Here is a 21,111-nt window from a genome sequence, read left to right on the forward strand (position 1 = left end):
AACACTCTTCCTCACCTTTTTCAAGTGTGCTATTAATTTTTGGACAGGACTCTGACTGACACATTGGTAGTGGAGGTATGGGAGAAACTTCAAGGTAGTATTAGAGTGTGATAAACTGCTGCAGAGAGAGATAGGAGGAGTAGATTTTCAAAGCTTTTTACACCATTCTGTGAATGTAACATGACTTCTTTATGTTAGCGACAATAACAGATTCTTAAATTGCTTAATTATTTTGGCTGGGTTCCTGTTTCTTTGAATGTGCATCCAAGATAGGACATAGCTATGAGACGTCTGGGATGTACGTGACTAGATAAGACTACTACTAGGATCTATCTGCGTTGATTGTATCATATTAAGACATTTTTCTATGGAATCAAGGATCAATCCAACCCAGTGTACCTTCTAAGTTTTTATTGAAATTCAGTGACCCTCTATGGTATGAAATTTGTTTTTACTGTCAGATAAGACAGTATTGTTTGACTTTTTAAATATTCCCTTTTATTCTTGAATGGAAATTGGGGAAAGTCCATTAATTCCTTCAGGAACCACTAATTTAGTTCAGATTGTTAAATTTAGATTAGGTTCAGATTGTTACATTTAAGCATCACTCCCAAAGTAGACATAACGCGGGTGACTACGGTTTGTCTACTACAACAGTTCATAAAGCTGAGAATTCAGAACTCAATTAGAATTTTCTCCTTCACCCGAATCTACTACTTTTCCACGACAAACAGGACAAGTAGAATTGTCAGCCAGCCAGCGATCAATGCAGTGGATATGATATTCATGGGAGCAAGGTAACACGCGAAGCCTGTTGCCTTCTGTGTACTCCATGATGCAAATGCTGCAACTTTTTAATACCTCATTTTTACCAAAAGATCTTACAGTCAAGTTGTCGATCTGTTCTCTGGTGAGTCCTGTAGAATGGTTCTGATCGTCACTTACGAGAAAAAACTGGTCCAGATCAAGGGAGGTCCAAGAGTCACTGTCATCAAATGATACTGGGCTCATAGATCTACTGTGTTGTCTGGTTTGTGAGAATGAGACTGGTGATAAGCTTCTTTCATCAGGTGTTTCAAACATCAGTGAGTTACCATATGGATCTTCATCACTGGAGCTGGAATCAGACGTAGGACTAGAATTGAAAGGAGACCTGTAACTGGAGTTTGAACTAGAAATCAATGCCGAAGGTGAATGGGAATCATGGTCAGAATCTGAATTGGCACCAGAACTCCTACTATCACAGCTCTCTCTTCCCGTGGGGGACTCTCTCTTTTCCACGTTTTGACTTGAAGGTGAGACACAAGGCTCTAAATCATTGTCATTGTTCATAAGGTTGCTTAAGTCACTAAAATCTGTCATTGCCTGCCATGGATTGCTTTGAGTTGCAACAGATGTTGTATCATTTAAACCAGTATTTAAAGTTGTATGAATGGGAATGCTGATGGTACTGACGTGAGCTCTCATATCTGCCTGCTCAGAATATGAAAACATAGGCCTAGGTCCTCCTTGTTCACTTTCTAAAGTGAAAGTGTTGATTGATGTCTCAGATGTTATCTGGGTTCTACTAGCTATACTCTCGCTCTCAGAATATGCTCCAGGATGAACTCGTGCTAGTTCAGAATCCAAGAATATGGTGGGACTTATCTGTCTCAGTCTATGAGATACATCTCCCCTGGTTGTATCTTGAGAAGATTCTCTTTGAACGGGAGATTCTCTGTTCCTTGTTCTGGGAGTTGCAAAAAGATCCCTATTTTGCAAATCATGTCCAGTTATTTGCTGTCTCAATGTTTCTTGGAGCTGAGTTCTAGTAAGTCTCTCGGTCGCATTTACCACAGGCTGCTCACTAGTTGGAGATGAGGCATCCTGATGAAATCTTTGGAAAACTTCACTCATTGAACATACAGGTGACCAACTTTCAATTGTCACTGTGGTTCTCTCATTTACCAGAGGCTGCTCAATAGTCGGAGATGAGGCACCCTGATGACGCCTTTGGAAAACTTCACTCATTGAACATGCAGGTGACCAACTTTCAATTGTCACTGTGGTTCTCTCATTTACCAGAGGCTGCTCAATAGTCGGAGATGAGGCACCCTGATGACGCCTTTGGAAAACTTCACTCATTGAATGTGGAGGTGACCAATTTTCAATTGTCACTGTGGTTCTCTCATTTACCAGAGGCTGCTCACTAGTTGGAGATGAGGCATCCTGATGAAATCTTCGGAAAACTTCACTCATTGAACATGCAGGTGACCAACTTTCAATTGTCACTGTGGTTCTCTCATTTACCAGAGGCTGCTCACTAGTCGGAGATGAGTCACCCTGATGAAGTCTTTGGAAAACTTCACTCATTGAATGTGGAGGTGACCAACTTTCAATTGTCACTGTGGTTCTCTCATTTACCAGAGGCTGCTCAATAGTCGGAGATGAGGCACCCTGATAATGTCTTTGGAAAATTTCACTCGTTGAATGTGGAGGTGACCAATTTTCACTTCTCGCTCTGGTTCTCCGATGGTCTGGGCTTCTGCTTCTTGCTCTTCGCTGACCTCTGGTGAGTGGCACTTCACTTAATGCTTCAGTTATACTTTGTTCTGATCTAGATGGTCTTGTAAATGTTGATTCAGAGCATAGATTTTCCACATGACTTTGGCGGTTTTCTATATTTTCTCCTCTGGGAAGTCTTGTAGGTGGTTCATATTCATTCTCTAAATTGGAGTTGTCATTATTAAGGTGAAAATATGTTTCTGAATTGAAAGTGAAATCATTGTTTGGACTAACCTGGCTCAATTCTCTGCAAGATTGGTGTTCTGTGTGCTCACTTGTCACACTTTCATCAGTTTCTTCAGAAGAGAGAAGCCAATTCAAAAGAGATTGAGCACTAGACTCATCATCTGAAGTGTCACCTCCACCTGTTAACAAAAAAGGGGAGGGGGCACAGAAGGGAACTACTAAACTCAGAGCCATCACAAAATAGTATTCAGAAACTTTGTTTCAAAATCAAACAAAAAATGGTAACTTAATACTCAGATATTTGAAACAGATTTAACATTTATAGAGTTAATATTCTGTAAACTTCACTGTAAATTAACAAGTAGAAACAGGAAAGTTTTCCTTCTATCTGAAAAGAGTGAGATAATCCTAAATAAATTCACAGAGTTGTTTTTTTAAAAGGGAATCTGGAGGAAATCTATTTTCAATATTTGATCATATACACTGCCTTGTATACCACTGTGGGAGGAATGTCGAAATTTTTTTCACTCCACTGTCAAAACACTAATGCAATTAAACAAGGCAAACACTCCACTGTCAAAATACTAATGCAATTAAACAAGGCAAGTGCCAGTTAAGGTACAGTGCTAGTTATTTTAGTTCAATTTACATTATTGTCTAATTCTCATTAGCATACAACATTACTTCTAGGCTTTTGACTTAACTGCTTTTGATAATACATAAAGTTGTTTTAAAATATAAGAGTATTGTAGCCATTGCCCAAATATCAACAAGGTTTATAGATTTAAAAATATTTGAATACTTCTTAATGTTACCAACATTTTGAATTGATATGAAATTGAAGATTAGATCAAATTGATAGACTAAATCTAGCATAGTACATATAAGGCTGTATTCAAGCACCTAACTCTTCATTAGATAATACAAGCCCCTACTTCACACTGGGAAAGAATCACCAGATCTGAGGTTACAGCAGGATGTCTCAACCTTAAAACTATTGAAACTTTGGCACTGGACAATTCTTTGTTTTGGGGAGTTATCCTGTGCATTGTGGGATATTTGGCGGCATTCCTGGCCTTTGCCCACTGGATGCCAGTGACACCCACCCACCTACCTATGACAACCAAAAATATATTTATACATTGTCAAATGCTGCCAGTTGAGAACTACTTGATTAGAATATGAAATATTTATTTTTGCTGCTGAGGAAGTCACTTCTCTACATAGAAAAAAAAATTAAGGAAGTGGGAGAAACTTTCAGTGAGGTGGAAAACCAAGGAAAATATCAATAGGTTATTTCACACTGTTTCCCAATTAAAACAACCCAAACGTGAATCAGGGGAAAAAATCTACCTTGACATTCTCACCAAAAATCAAATAAATGCCAATTCTTTTTTAATGAGAAGTTAGCACCAAATTAATTTGTGCCACTTCTGTATAATCTCTGGTTTACATTTACTTTTATGAAGTTCCTTGTCCATCCCATCCTATTCCCGTCAAAAGCGGAATAAACATACCTGTATTTTCATGGACGTTTTGCAGTGGGTTTTCTTTAAGTTGCTGAAGTCTTCTCAGCAACTCTTCCTCTGTACTTTCTCCCGGGTTGCCGAGCAAATCGTTATCCCTCATAAGCTTGTAATCTTCGTCATTCAGGTTATTTACAAATCGATAGAAATCTTCTTCCCGAACCAATCGGTCCATCTGATTTTGAACCATGGCCGTGGATTCATCTTCATCGTCAGAATCCGAGTTTTCCATCATGATGAACAAGTGGAAAATTATCTGACTTTTACGGCATGGTGTTGAAATACAGATAACTATAGTTTAGTTTTCTTCACTTACTGTCTCAGTCAGAGCGACCGATCGCCTCGGCAACAACCGGCTTCTCAGACCTTACTCCTTCCTCTTACGACAGCGACGGTGCCGTAAGTTCTACAGGTGCGTCAACTGTCAAGATCCATCCGCGGTCTCTCCAACCGCGGCTAGTTCTTGTTGCCTAGGCATCCGTTATCGGCCCTATTGTCACAAAATGGGGCCTGGATTCAAGTTAGATTTCTCTTCATTCCAAATCAGCAAATATTGACGAGGGCTTATTTTATACAAAGCACTCCTTCATAGCCTTTAACCCACATGAGCCGATTCTCAGGCTTTCAGGAGGCTTTTTCAGGCTCTGATATACTGTTGTTATTTGTATGTAAAATTACAGATCCCAAATATAGCTAGTTATATTGTATATGACTGCTTTCTTCAAAATGCCACGCCCAGGTCATCCTGGTTAAATGTAACAATTCTCATTTTCAGGTTCCCAGGGCTTGTTTTTTCCCTCTTCCTAATTCCTTAAATCATAGACACTCACTAAGAAAGCCCACAATTTTTGATAATTCACCAGGGTCAGAGCTGAATCTGTTTAATTGGGTCCTCTCCCTTTTAACTCTTAATGGTTTCATCTTACATTATATAATCCCTCAAGCTTCTGTTAAACAAAAATTAATAAATTAATTAAAAACCTGTCAGGTTTTCTGCTCACCCAGAGAATCCCTTAAGGAATTCTCCATAAATACATCCAGTTTCATTTTTGTTCTCCTTTATCATAAGTATTATAAATAATACTTAAACAAAACTAGCCCAAACATCACAGGCACTTTTAAAACAGATCTGTAAGTTACTTTGCCTACCATAATGAGTGCTGACTTTGCTGATTTTGTTCCATGTATGTTAGTGCAGCCAGGATGGCTAGGTAAAAATAATGCTCATTTGCTATCCTATCTGAAGGAGACCTCTAAGAGTTTCTGGACTTATTAATATTACCAGTCCTACTTAACACTTGTTTGGGAATCCTTCATTCAAGTTGTTCATATAAAAACAAGATTTGGCTACTGAATTTGAGACATTGTTCTATTTGACTTATTTAATAACTAAATTGTCTAGCATACACTGAGTCAGTTACTGCCCTAGCCACTAGAGATATGTTAAATGTTGCAGCGGTCTGCACTTCCAAGTAATTCACACTCCAGGTGAGGGAAACATCACTTAGAAACTATCAAAATGCAGTATGTTATATGCTATAATAGATTTATATATGTAGTATCGGGTCGTACAGAGAACTGCATCATGAGTATTGAATGGGAGTTGGGAAATGTTTCACAGAGATATTACATTTAAATCGGAATCTCTAAATATGAGTTTCTATAGATGGAAAGTGACAGTTGGATTTGTGCTGGTGAAGAAAGATTATGTCAGACAGAAGGAATAGACTTGAACCCTCAGCTTGTTTAGGCAACTGTGGCCATAATTTGGGGGTTGGGGTGGAAATGTTGTGAAATTAATCACAGAAGGAATAACTGACACAGAGTATAAATTGAGTTATGATATTTTTTCCTATAAGAAATAGGACACTGATTAAGATGTTTTGTTAGTTTTTGAGAACAAGCAGTGGATTTTATTTTTCCCTGCTTACCACCCACTTAACATACTTATGATAATAGCACCCTGGTATTTCTGGGGGAAAAACCCATTCTCCAATCTTAGTCCAATTAGTTTAGGTTTAACTGAATTCACTGCCATGGCTAAAGGAAATGGCACATGATGCAAAATAACATATCTCAAATTGCTGATTATGGTTATCGTTTAAAGCATGGGCATGTGACTGAAAGTAAATTTCAGAATTAAATCTGAGACGTTAGCTGGAACTACTGAAAATGACAAATTATTTTCCACTGTGATTCTTAAGCTGGTAGGATGTAAACCTAAATATGCTTGTGGCTATCTTGTGTACCTGAGAATGAAGAAAATCAACATAAAGAGACAGAGGAAAACAAAAAGGGAGAAAAAGCAACATACCTGAGAAAAAAATGTGAGAAATACCTGAAGCTGAGATCTATACTGAGATTTTTTTTTTTTAATTAAAGTTTATTGGGGTGACAATTGTTAGTAAAGTTATGTAGGTTTCAGGTGTACAATTCTGTAACACATCATCTATACATAACATTGTGGGTTCACCACCCGGAGTCAGTTCTCCTTCCATCACCATATATTTGATCACTATTTCAGTTTTTAAATGTTAGCTTGTAAAGGATTTTTGTTACTTAAAATTGGAAAGCTCCTAATAATTGCAACAGGAGAGAGAGATGATCAGTGATCTAATCAGGTGTCAAAAAGTAACTTTTAATAAGTTTGCCACGTAAGACCTATTTGCTATTGTCCTTTCTATAAAGTTAACATGTTTATATAATTTAAGCTTGATTGGGTTTAGTCTTTATGAAAAACTAAGAAAATAGATTTTTTCCCTATCATTTATTTGTTTAATAAGTATTAGGCACTGAAATTGTATATGATTAAGTTGAAAAAAGTGAACAATCATTTTCATTTGATTATGAATTAAATGTGGTTATGGCATATAATGTTAATTCTGTTAAATTTCCTACTGCACTACCATGAAGTCCTTCCAAAATGTCCCTATTTTTGCATGTATTACGTATGTTACACATTGTATTCTGATGTCTTGGCCTGATGATACTCATTTAAGTCTCAGATGGAGAGAAAATATCCTGAAGTACAGTACCACTGAACATTTGGTTAATATTAAGAAACAAAATGGTCTTGGTGGAAGCTAAAATGTTTCACTGACACCTTAATAAAGAGTGAGAGAATATGAACAGTTAGCTCTCTGGTGAGATTTTTAGGATGCCTAAGTTTAGCAAAGTCTTAATTAGCGTGAGTAGGTATGTACTTATATATGCACACGTGCATATATGTGTGGTGTATTTAAAAAGCTTAAACAGGTATTTGGTTAGGTTAATAACCGTTGACTTAAGTGTAGTTTCTGGATACTAGTAATAGGTCTATTTCACTTAAGGTTTTTTTTTGTTTCGTTTTGTTTTGATGGCTTAGGTGCATTTTATTGGTTTTCTTTCGGAATCCTTCTACAAAAACAAAGTTAAAATCAAAGTCCCTAACAAGAGAGTGAGAACACGTCCCCTTTTCCCCAGAGCCCTCCCTCCCTCCCCATATTCATGGGGGTGGAGGGCTGGCTACTTTCATCCCTAGCCAAGCCCCAAAAGGGAAAAGACCTACCACCTAGTAAACCTTGCCTCTCAGCCCCATCCCCCATCTGTTGACCTTGGTTACAAGAGGCCGTGGTAAGAACTGTTTGGATCCAGCAGGAGTTCTAAACCCCAGAAAGCCATGGCCAGGACACAGTCTGTGAACATTTCGTCCTCCTGCTCTGCACCCCCTACCAGTGCTGTTGGGTCCAGCGCTCTCAGGGCAGGGACATCAGAGGCAGGGGCAGTATCCAGGAGCTGGTACAGGTAAACATAGTCAGACTTGAAGGGGCAGCAGCCATTCCCTCACATGAAGAACCAGCATCAGATCTGGCTGGTCAAGCCCTTAAGTTCCTGATGAGTTGCTCCTTCTCCGCCCCCTTGCTCACCCAGAATTTGTGGGGGATGATGTAGCTGGAATGGACATGGCACTGGGGACAGGCCTTGATGACATCTAGTGGTAAGTCCTGTCAGCTCTTCCACCAGGTGTGCAGGCAGCCCCGGCACTGGGCGTGAGTGCAGTTGGGCAGGAGGCCAAAGATCCGCTCGGCTTCTGGCTTGTCCCACACTTTGTCCATGCAGATGCCATACACAATGTCCCGACTATCCTGCTCCCTCTCAAGGTCCATGTTCTGAAGTGGGGGGACCACAAGATTCCAGACAGGCTCTGACTTAGGCTGAGAGTCCTGGAAGTAGCTGCGATCTCTATCAGCTGATGATGACAACAGGGAGTTCCAGGAACTGCCACCAAGCTCCTCATTCTTACTGGCTCTACAACCTCCCCCACCCCATCCCCAACTCTGTCCCAGGCCAGGCTCCGTGCCCCAGCTGGCCCAGGTCCACCCTAATGCACAGCCACAGAGGGAAGGTAGGTGGGCTCCAGAGCCCCTGTGCGTCAGCCCCAGCACAGATCCTGGCAGGGTGACAAGTGGCTCTGAATGGCAGCGGTCCCACTCCAGGAGGCCAGGGGACTGCGGGGCTGGGGCAGGGGCCGGGGGAGAGCTGATAGCTGCATGGATTTCTGCAGGAGCAGAAACCTCACTGTATTTGCAGACCTTCCAGTCTTGAGCAAGGCAACACCTTGGCCCCTAGTGACAGGCCCCTCGGGCAAAGTTCCTGAATGGCCCCTGGGAGTGTGGGCTGCTCTCCCCACCACTGGCCACCGCCATTCAGACCTGTAGGGTTCACCCCAGCTGTAGCCCCTAGTGAAAATCATTTCACTTAAGTTTGGAAATTTCCTCTTCAATGTGAATGTATGTACTTCATTCCAAATATTGGGTTCCTACGTTACAGATATTGTCTACTTTAAAAGCTTGTTTTTAATATTTTCCCTAAACATCACAATTGATGCTCCTAAACGTCATTTCAATTCAACATATTTAAAGGCAATATACTGAGGCAATTCAATACATAGAAAAGAGGATTGGATTGAGAATTTAGAGACCCAGGTTAAGTCCAATCATTAATCCATTATTTGCCCAATCATTTAATCTCGCTAGACTCCAATTTATGAAGCTCTAATATGAGAACGCTAATCTCTTTTTTAAAGTTTGATTTAATCAGTTGCTCAAAGAGAATTGGGCAGTGGCAACTGAAAATAATGCCTGAACCAGAGTGCTGGATTGGCACCCATGAAGTAAAGTGGAAAGACTGCGTAGGGCTAGCATCAGTACCAGCAATGCTGAGCTAAAAGAGAAACAAGGGAATCAGAGCAGGTCCAAATTCCAAAGTCAGGCTAGGAATAACTATGTATCAGAACATTAATTCAAAGCCAGTAAGTTGAAATGGAGTATTGAGCCAGAGAAGGCAATTCAAGAAGATTCAGAGCAGAGCCAAGGTAAGGTCATGACAAGCTTGGGGATCAAAGCTGTGAGGTAGTAGCAGATGTATATGACTTTGATATTAGCTTGCTAAATTAAAATATACCTTGGATGTCTGAAGGTCGGTACTCAGTTGTCTTGATATTTTTATTTGTAAGACATTTGATATGGATGACCTCAATATGTTGTTTCACAATTTTACTAATGAGGATATAATCACAACAAACTTCAATTATTTTAAACACCAGAAAAATGTTTTAATTAACTTTCAGAAAGTGGTTGTAGTATAGTATATGCATAAGCAAAAGGATCCAGCATGTTATTGGCACTTACAAAGTCATAAATGCTTTGCTTCTTAACATTTTTCATATTTAAGTTCATAGATGATAAGATTTACCACTTTAGGGGTGAGAGGAAAAAATAAAGGTGTATTTATCATCTATTTGATGTGCTTACTATATGCTCTGTTATATGTGTGCTTTATATATATGTATATATATGTATATATACATATGTAACATGTATACATATATATGTACATATATGTGTACACATACATATATATGTACATATATATGCGTACATATATATATATACACATACATACATATATACATACATATATATATATATATATATGGCCTGGGTGACTGGAAGTTCAATTTTCAGACTTTTTAATAAACTGGATAGCCATTTGTTTCCGCATAGCACATTACCCTTACATAGGAGTACTCAGGAGAAAACATGAAATAGCCAAGCATTCTGCACTACAAAGCAACACCTTAACAGCTAACCAACATTACTCAACTTCCGTACAACTATGTTTAGTGCACAAAAACACACAAGAGGTTAGAACTGTTTGATAATTCTTTTCACCTGAAATGTTTTTATACAAATGTAGACCCAAATTACCATTTAAATCCAAAGGTGAATAGCACACATAAATTTACAGCAACTCCAGTAAGTCTTTAGTTTTATAAGAATGATGGCAGTGATTTGTCAATCACTAGACAGTTTTTGACTAGTCAGCAAGAAAAAGCTGCTCACATTTTCTTAAACCAGGAGGCCACAAATTAGATTAACTAGCTGTTTACTTTCAAACAAAAGCCAGCAATAAAGAAAAATGAAATTTTACTTCCAATATTCCAACCAATAATAATGAAGTTGTTCACTAACTTGTAAGATATTTGAATAACAGAGATTAAAAAAAAAACCATATGAAATGAAGCTTACCACTTGAGGCAAAACTTAAAACAAGTAAGAAGTTAGACATGTTAAAGAATAACCTTTTCAAGAGAAAGTGGCTTGTTCTAAGGACTCTTTAAGTTGCTCTCTTCGTTGGTCCCCAGTCCTCAGTCAGGCTGCTTGCTAATGATTCAGTATCCTAGCTGGGCACCATCCTTTCCTCTTTAGGAAGCTTGGAGGGATTCTTGGATTGCGAGCTGGACTTTTCTTCTGGTGGCTCCTGGCTTCTGGATCTAGACCCGGACTTAGGAAGATATGGACACCGAGGAAGACTTGGACTCGGATCGACAAGTAGATCTGGATGCAGGGTTGGATGAAGATCGACCATAAAAGCAAGATAGAGGCTTCTGGTGGCTGAAGCAAGATCTCGCCAGAGATCGGGATCTGCTGCTGCTACTGAAGTGGCGTCGCCATCCAGGGCTGCGGTTCTGGCGTTTGCAGCTGCGGGGAGGAGTTCCCAGGTAGTAGGCACTGTAGGGATTTGGATGACGACCATAACGCACCATTTGGACTTGCAGTTCACGGCCATCCAGCCTGACCCTGTCTAGGGCATTCTTGGCATCCTCAGGGTGGCTCTAGTCATGGAAGCAGATAAAGCAGACGAAGGCAAAGCCATTGAGTGAAGCGGACCCGTGGGATGAACACATCGCCGATTTATTTCCCCATACTTTTCAAAGGTGTGCCGCAGGCTGTCAGTTATGGTCCTGTAATTCAGCTTGTCCACCTTAAGGGAGGTCAGATTGTCTATATTGGGAGGAGGGAGACTGTAACTCATGGCTTTTGAGTGTTCAGTCTGAGCTCCATGACTTAGCACTGAGAAATTCGCAATCTGGGAAGGTTGCAAGCTTGACCCAGATGGCTGCAATGCCTTCTTCAGGTTCATTCTGCTTGAGGCACCTCCTCTTTTCATCTCTAATGTGACACATATGTGTGGGTGCTTAGAAACATCAGAATGTTGGACACAATGCCAGCTATGTCTAGAGCTGACACCACCTGAAAAAAAATTCCATACCATTTTTTAAAAATGAATGTTTATGACCACAACATATTTTCTGACTTTTCCAGTATAAATCCCAGTTGTAGTTATGGATAAACATATATGCATATATAATTATTAACTTGAAATATATTGCAATGACAATTCATGTAGGCTAGAAACATTTATCTACTTGGAGACAAAAACAAACAAATAAAATACCAAAACAAATCATGGACAGATAGGGTGATTCAATAATACTAACAAGCAAATGGAGATTGAGAGCCACCAGCAAGGTGTGAACTGTAATCAGAAACTCAATATGGGTCCCCTTTTGTGTTTGAAGAAACATCATTAAATGAGTCAAAGATGTGATGATCTGTGATTCCAAATTATATAACTAAATATAGCCCAGATTATTAGAATTTACTGCTTCCTCATTAATTGGCCCAATATACTATCTGATATAGTAAGTTCATTCGTGTAAGCTTTCATTTTAAAAATTGTTTTTAGAATTAATTATATTTCATCAAACTGTTTGCAAGACATCTTTTCTGATGAATCATCCATTGCACTCCAATAAATGAGCTTACAATGGGAATAGAAAATAGAAAATAATATTTGATTAAGTATATGTAACCTTCAGTGAATATTTTGTGCTCTTTGCAAGCTTCAGCATCTTCTGCATGGTGAATTAATTAACATGTGCTCTGGTTGTCCATTGTTGTATAACAACCTACGTCAAAACTTAGTGTGCTAAAACTAGCGATTTGTCATTATCTCACAATTCTAAGGCACAAGAATTCAGACTGGGGACAGTAGCGCTTGCTCCTTATCCATTATATCAGCTGAATTAGGTGACAGATGGCTCCTCTGGAACTTCTGGGTGTCGGTTGATTCCCATCCATCCCCCACCGTCCCTTTTCCAAAGCCACTTCATGTAACTAGCCTGACAAATTTCTAGTCTAGTTAGGTTTGTTACATAGCAGTTCAGGTTTATAAGAGACCATAGTAGAAACACCAATCCTCTTAAAGTCTAGGCCTGTGCCAGTAAATAGTATCAGTTCTGCATCACTTCTAGCACAATCCATTGATCAAAATAACCATAGGCCAGATTAGGCTCAAAAGGAGGGAAAAAAGAATCTCTCAGTAAAAGAAGTATGAAGGACTTGCAGCCACCTTTAATCTACCATAGTCAGTCCTCTGGATAGATAACATTTACATTCTTCTCACATGAAAAAGTACATTTACCCCCTTCCAAGACCACCCAAATCTTATCCTCTTATGGCAATGTATGAATGAACATCCAGGACTTTGTCATCTTAATTAGGTCTAGGTATAGAAGAGACTCTTCAGGTACAGTTCCTTGAGTTTTATTTTCCTTAATCAGAAGACCTGTGACATAAAGAGACAGGTTATCTGCATGCCTCACATCTAACATACAATATTGAGTTAGTTGTAGGAGAACCTTAATTGAAAGATCTATTCAAGAGGAAGAATAGTCCACAGTAATTTTAAAATTCAACTGGGCACATGCTTCCAAGTTCTTGGTTAGAGCCTAGTCCTGTTCCTTAGGTCATCGATTGGTCCTCTGTTATCTTATTTCAGCCTTCTGAGTCATCCTATCTTCCTTAAAGTAAATGGTCCATGTTTGTAGCTGATCAGCTGTCTCAGTATGTTTCTTGTGTGCAAAGATTGAGGGTACCAAGAATTCTTCTAATTCTGAACTGTGTCTGTCCCTTTTAGTCTAAACTCATGATGCTTTTAATAATACAAATTCTGTCTGTCTGTCTGTCAGGTAGCTTATGAGGTGTGATCAAAACATACGGTGAATGTTTATAGAAAGATATGTTACAGTAAAAGACCCATTGCCATTAATCCCCCTCAAAATACTTCCCCTCACTTCGAACACACTTATCCCATCGTCTTGCCACTTCCTGAAGCAGTTCTAGAAGTCCTCTCAATAAACACCTAAATAAAGCTGGGTGTTTTTTTGTTTTTTTAAAGGATGATTTTTAATCAAAGAGTAGCGACAACATGAAGCTTTTACCACCTCTAAAACTTAAGGGCAAGAGTTGGAAAAAAAGTTACCAAAATTTGCTCTTTGGAAGTGGGTTTGCCCAGTGGGAGAGCTAGCCGTGGAAGGATTCAGAAATTACCCAACGTGTAGCGCTGAGGATGGAAGGCATGGCGAAGCTATTCCCCAACCTTTCTTCTCCTCACTTGTATCCAAATTATTGTTCCTCTTTGGCGGAACTCCAAGTGAAGCCAAGAGAGCCTGGGAGATGCAGTGTAAATGGAAAAATCTTTCAAGGCACAGAACAATTAGAGAAGTGCAGAAAATGAAGCAGAATGTGTGAACAAACTGAGAATGAGTTGTGTTAGTCCTGCCTTCCTAGAATCACGAATACCTTGAGTCAGGTACATATCTATTTTACAGTAAATAACTATTATAAGAGGCTACAAGTAACTTCTTGTGTTCCCCTGCTTGATAAATTAAGTGCTTCATTTTGCAAATGAGATCTTTCAGAATATTTTTCTTCTTGCTTTTTTGCTTTGTTTGTGTTTTTCCCCCTTGAAGTGCCATGTTCTTATTGAATTAACGGTCTACCTTCTAAGTCAACTATGTTTGTGGTTTTAAAGCGTTATTAAGTAAAGAAAACTTTTAGATCAAATTGGATGCGTGGCATTATAATGATGCAATCTTGAGGTCCTTCTCAGTCCTTTTTGAATCCTTCTGATTCTGTTCTGGTTTGTACTTTGTAAGTTAATCCTCATGTTGAAATGGTCAATAAGATGAATTTGCTCATTTATCAGGGTCAGCTCCATGACCTGCGTTGATTTTGGTCTCGTGTACCTTAAATTTGAACTGCAATTTATGGCTTATTCTGTGTGTCATCATTTTTCAAGAGCTTTACTGGAAAGAAATATAAATCTCATCCACTAAGGCAGAAAAATGGGTTGGCTTTAATGTTCCTTATGTTGTCCTGATTCTCTTTTTATGTGAAACTAGATATAAAGCAAAAAACTTGAGTCATAATTTAGTTCATAGTTTGATCAAAATAGCATGGAGCTGACATCTGCATTTTTAGGCCTGATTCAAAAATCAGTAGTGTGATTATGGGAGAGGTACTTTACTCTTCTATATCTCAGATGCTGCATCAATAAAATATGAGAATTGAACTGTTTTATATTAGTATTACATTTAGCTTCTAATATTCTTAATCAGGCAGTGAGCTGAAGGTTACTGAAGGCTTTTTCTGTAGTCAACACTCTATAATATGAACAACGAGAAAAGAAAGGAAGTGACATTGTATTATAAAATGATTTTATTTCCCGATAAGCTGTTGACCCTTTCTGTTCAAACACTGGTCTCTTACCTGATTTAAACAAATAAATAAACATGCTGAGAAATAGAGGTTTTTGAACTTTTGATATTTCCTTTTCCTGGGCTGAACAGTAGTCTCTTAACATTTGTTCATGCTCCCAGTTTAGCTGAACCAAGTCAATTTATTATCTCTTTCAGCTAAACACCAACGTTTCATTACAGTGACTGTGATAATCACAGCGCCTTGAGTTTGACTGATGCCCTCATTGTAAATGATGGTATAAATATCCACCAAGGGTTCAGGAATGGTGAAAACAACCTTTTTGTACCACTGGGCATCAAAAGATCTTGAAAACAGATAAAGTAGTGCAGTCAGGAAAAAATAGCAACAAGAAAGAGAAGAGAATGAAAAGTAATGAGAGATGAAAGACCCTGAAGAAAGCAGTTGGACTCTTCCTTTTTAAAATAACTTGATATGAAAGAAAAAAAGAATCCCTAGTCCATTATACTTAACTTCCCCCCCCCCCCATGTTCCAGATTACTTAGAACTATTAAGGTTATATTGAATTAAAGAAAATAATATTGTTTTCAGTAAATATCTCTCATTGAAAGGATCTTATTTGGTCATTAAGTATTTTATCCATTTCGGAAACAAGCATAAATCACAGCCAGACATGGCCATGTGAAACTGACCCTAATAAACTGTCAGAGAATTTAGTCTGGAGGGTGATTTTAAACTCAATTTTGCTTTCTTCAGCTCCTCATTTCCATTAAGAAACTTCTAAGGGCTATGGGGCATGTTTCCCTAGAATCTGTTCATTCTTTCCAAAAATTCAATTTATTTCTTTATATTCATGGAGAGTTTATTATTAGAACCAAGCTCTCCCATGGGGACGAAGAATAGCACATTAGTTATAATGAAAGGGCTAAGCTAGGTAGCACTTTCTTATTGTATGAGGTTGATAATTCTCAAACTCCACAGGCTTTCCTGTGCTCAGTGCCTCCCAGGAGGGATGAATGAGAGATTCAGCAATATTGGAAGATCTTGGCATCTACTTTCCTAAGGAAGCACTAGAACAATTTCAATATTCAAGGGAATTAAAACATAGGGAGATGTTGGTGAGGGAGGAATGGTGAAGGGGAGAAAGGAAGAATGAGGCGATCTTAATTACCCATTATTATTATTTATTTTTATTAACGTTCATTGGGGTGACAATAGTTAGTAAAATTACATAGGTTTCAAGTGTAAAACTCATCAGATTTGTATGGAATCACAATATAATTAGTTTTAATTGAAGAGTTTATTTTGTATTCTGAGACAGACAGTCAACTTTAACTTTGAGTCCCTGGAAAACAAGGGCTCTTCTTTGTCACTGTGGATGATCACTCATAGAGTGTTATCTAAATAAGAACTCCCTAAATATTTTATGATGAATAATGGAGGCAAGCTAGTCACATGTTCCAAGAAGTTTCATATTCTAACTAAATGTTAAAACCATATGAGTGATACAAAGGTAGTGCTCTCATTTTTAAAATCACATTTTGGGCCTAATATGATGTTTGAGCTGCCAGTTAGTTTGTATGTCTTGGATTACTAAATAACATATGGCATTGAGCTCTATAAGAGGATAGGCACTCTAGACCTTTATAACAGTGTTTTTCAAATTTTAATGTACTTAAAAATTACCCAGGGCACTTGTCTCATCTATATTTTAAATGTTTAAAATTTTCTTTTTCTGTGATTGACAAGAACTTTCAAGATGTGCTCTTTTAATAACTTTCACACATGCAATACAGTATCATTGTCACCATGCCATATATTATATCTTCATGACTTATTTATTTTATAACTGAAAGTTGGTACCTTTTGATCCCCTTCATCCATGTCACACACCCCTCTCCCACCTACCCCCACCCCCCGGCCCCAGCCTCTGACAACCACCAATCTGTTCTCTGTACATTTGAGCTCAGGTTGTTTGTTTGTTTGTTTGTTTTAGATTCTTCATATAAATGAGATCATATGGCATTTGTCTTTCTCTGACTTAATTTCATTTAGCATAATATTCTCAAGGTTCATCCATGTTGTCACAAATGGCAAGATTTCATTCCTTTTTTACGGCCAGATTTTACTCCATTGTATATATACAAATATACCTTGAGATATTGTAGGTTCGATTCCAGACCACTGCAATCAAGGAAATATAGCAATAAAACAAGTCACACAAATTTTTGGTTTCTCAGTGTATATAAAAATTATCTTTACACTATACTCTATTAAATGTGCAATAGCATATGTCTAAAAATGTACATACCAAAATTAAAAAACACTTTCTTGCTAAAAAAAACCATCATATGAAACTTCAGTGAGTCATAATCTTTTTGCTGGTGTAGGGTCTTACCTTTAATTTGTAAAAAACACAGTATCTGTGAGGTGCAATAAAGTGAAGTACAATAAAATGTGGTATGCCTGTTTATCACAATTTCTTTTTTTTATTAAGAGTTTTATTAAAATATAGCTAACTAGCAATATTACATTAGTTTCAGGTGTACATACACCATAGTTACTCAACATTTATATACCTAAAGAAGTGATCACCATGATAAGTCCAGCAACCATCTGACACTGTACCATGCTGTCACAATATTATTGACTATATTCCCTATGCTTTACATCCCTGTGACTATTTTGTAACTACCAATTTGTACTTCTTAATCCCTTCCCCTTTTTCATCCAGGCCCCCAACCACCTTCCCATCTGGCAACCATCAAAATGTTCTCTGTATCTATGAGTTTGTTTCTGTTTTGTTTGTTTGTTTGTTTTATTCTTTAGATTCCACATAAAAGTGAAATCACATTGCATGTGTCTTTCTCTGTCTGACACACTCTACTCAGCACAACACCCTCCAGGTCCATCCATGCCACTGCAGATGGCAAGAACCCATTCCCTTCCCTGGCTCATCAATATTCCACTGTATATATGTACCTCCTACACTTTATCCATTCTTTTGTCGACAGATACCCCAGCTGCCTCCACATCTTGGATATTGTAAGTAAGGCTGCAATGAACAAATGGATGCACACGTCCCCTCAAAGTTGCATTTTGGGTTTCTTCAGATAAATACCAGAAAATGGGATTACTGGGTCCTTGTTTGTCTCTTGTGATAGCCTTTGTTTTAAAGTCTATTTTGTCTGGTATAGTACTGTTACCCCAGCTTTTTTTTTTTCCATTTTCATGAAATAACTTTTTTCATTCCTCTACTTTCAGTCTGTGTGTCTTTCAATCTGAAGTAAGTCTCTTGTAGGCAGCATATGTAAGGGTTTTGTTTTCTTGTACATTCAGGCACCCTATGTTTTTGGTTGGAGCATTTAATTCACTTACATTGAAAGCAATTGTTGATATGTAGTTATTGCCATTTTATGATTCATAATTTTGATTGTTTTTCCATCTTAAAGAAGTCCCTCTAACATTCCTTGTAATACTAGTTTGGTGGTGATGAACTCCTTTAGCTTTTTCTTGTCTGGAAGCTCTTTATCTGTCCTTCAATTTTAAATGATAGCCTTGCTGGGTGGAATACCCTTGCTTTTTATCACTTTGAATATTTTGTGCCAGTCCCTTTTGGCCTGAAAAGTTTCTGTTGTGAAATCAGCTGACAGTCTCATGGGAGTTCCCTTATAGGTAACTAACTGCTTTTCTCTTGCTGCTTTTAGTATTCTTTCTTTGTCTTTAACCTTTGCCGTTTTAATTATGATGTGTCTTGGTGTGGGCCTGTTTGGGTTCATCATTTTTGGGACTCTCTGCACTTCCTGGGCTTGCATATGTATTTCCTTCACCAGGCTAGGGAAGTTTTCCATCATTATTTCTTCAAATAGGTTTTTAATTCCTTGCTCGCTCTCTTCTCTCCATAGTACCACTATGATGTGAATGTTGGTACATTTGATATTGTCCCAGAGGCCCCTTAAAGTATCCTCATTTATTTATTTATTGCTGTTCTGATTGGGTGTTTTCTGCTCTTTTATCTTAAATTGCTGATTTGATCCTCTGCTCCATCTAGACTGCTGGTGATTCTTTCTAGTGCTTTCTTTATTTCGGGCATTGTATTCTTTTGACTGGTTCTTTTCTATGGTTTCTGTGTCCTTTTTTTATGCTCACTATCTCTTTGTTGATGTTCTCACTAAGTTCCTGAGCATTCTTATAACCATTGTTTTGAACTCTCTATCTGGTAGTTTGCTTGCCTCCATTTCATTTAGTTTTTTTCTTGGAGTTTTCTCCCCTTCTTTCATATGGGATGTATTTCTTTGTTTCCTCATTTTGGCTGCCTCTCTGTGTTTGTTTCTATGTTAGGGCTTCTATGTCTCCCAGTTTTGCCAGGTGGCCTTATGGAGTAGGTGTCCTGTGGGGCCCAGTGGTACAGTCTCCCTGGTCACCTGAGCCAGGTGCTCCAGGAGTGTCCCTTGTGTGGGTTGTGTGTACCCTCCAGTTATCATTGAGCCTTGATTGCTGTTGGCATGTCAGTGGGTGGTATTGACCCTCAGGCTGACTGGCTGTGGAGTTTGGCCACGTCCACAGCTTATGGGCTGCTTGCAGGGGCTTACCCCATGGAACAGGATTTGCCCCAGTGGGCTCTAGTGCCTGTTGAGACCACCCTTTGTGTGTGCTGCTTGTGGGGCTAATTGGGTGGTGCTCTGCTGTGGTCTGAAGCCAACCTCCAAATATGTTCATTATGGCACCTCTTGGAAAGGTCTCTGGTACAGGCCCAGGTCAGCTATTACCTGTGCCAGGGACTACCTGGTAGTAGCTACAAAGCGATCCATGGTTGGTCACTGCCTGTGCTGTACTTCGCAGTGCTTGGTAGAGACCATGCTGCAAACCAAGGATGGCTGCCACCAGTACTGGGTCTGGAGTAGCTCTACAAAAAGTCAGGACACTCTCAGTCCTGCTGCCACCTGCCGGCTCCTGTAAGGTTCAGCCACTGATAAAGCCTCCTGCCATTGGGAGTTGGGCTGGGTGGGGTCTCAGTCAGCAGAGTGGAGCAAGCGTAACTGAGCAGACCAATCTAATTCATTTGTATCCTGTGGGGGCAGGCTCAACACAGGTAAGCTGGCACCCACCAGTCTTCATGGGAAGAGGGCCTCATACAGGGAAAATATGGACTGTCCCTCCAGTCCTCACCCTGAAGTTACATAACTCAGTCTCTCCCCATATGTCTCTAATGCCCCCAGAGTCACTGTCCCTCTACTGGAGCCCAGGGTAGGAATCTGTGCAGGCCGTTAAGAAGACAGCTGGGTTTCACGCCGCCTTCCATCCCACCTGGACGGTTGGAATACCCACTGTTTTTCACAGCCAGAAGTTGTGAGGGCTCCTCTTCCTGGCACCAGTACTCCAGGCTGGGGAACCTGTTGTGGGGGACTGCGGTCCCTCACTTCTTCGTGGGGAACCTCTGTGGCCTAGCTATCTCTCTTGATTTTCAACCTCCACATGTGGGTGTGGGACCAGCCTGTTTTGCATCTCTGCCCCTCCTACTAGTCTTGACATGGCTTCTTTATATCCTTGGTTATCAAACTTCTGTTCAGCTAGACTTCAGATGGTTCTCCAGGTTGATTGTTCTATAATTTAGTTGTAATTTTGATGTGTTCAAGGATGAGGGAAACACAGTGTTTATCTACTCTGCCAGCTTTCATTTCCCATAACTTTGATTTTTTCTGTTAATCACAATTTCTCCATTCATCCATTGATGGACACTTAAGTTATTTCCATGTCTTGGCTATTATAGGTAATGCTGCAATGAACATGGGGATGCGTATCTTTTTGCATTAGTGTTTTATATTTCTTTAGATAAATACCCAGAAGTGGAATTGCTGGGTTATAAGGTAGTTCTATTTTGAAATTTTTGAGGAACCTCCTTACTGTTTCCCATAGTAATTACACCAATTTACATTCCCACCAACAGTGCAAAAGGGTTCCCTTTTCTC

General features: G+C 39.1%; 1 protein-coding gene across 1 annotated transcript; it reads right to left on the reverse strand.

Moving 5' to 3' along the window:
• Positions 1 to 681: 681 nt before the first annotated feature.
• Positions 682 to 4,488, reverse strand: LOC117019190 (E3 ubiquitin-protein ligase RLIM-like). The gene is made up of 3 exons (XM_033100753.1): positions 4,248 to 4,488; positions 2,483 to 2,909; positions 682 to 1,915 (listed from the first exon to the last, which is right to left on the reverse strand). The coding sequence occupies exons 1-3, from the start codon at positions 4,486 to 4,488 to the stop codon at positions 682 to 684; spliced, it is 1,902 nt and encodes a 633-aa protein (XP_032956644.1).
• Positions 4,489 to 21,111: the final 16,623 nt, after the last annotated feature.

The sequence above is a fragment of the Rhinolophus ferrumequinum genome, chromosome X (assembly GCF_004115265.2).
Source record: "Rhinolophus ferrumequinum isolate MPI-CBG mRhiFer1 chromosome X, mRhiFer1_v1.p, whole genome shotgun sequence".
Lineage (NCBI taxonomy): Eukaryota > Metazoa > Chordata > Mammalia > Chiroptera > Rhinolophidae > Rhinolophus > Rhinolophus ferrumequinum.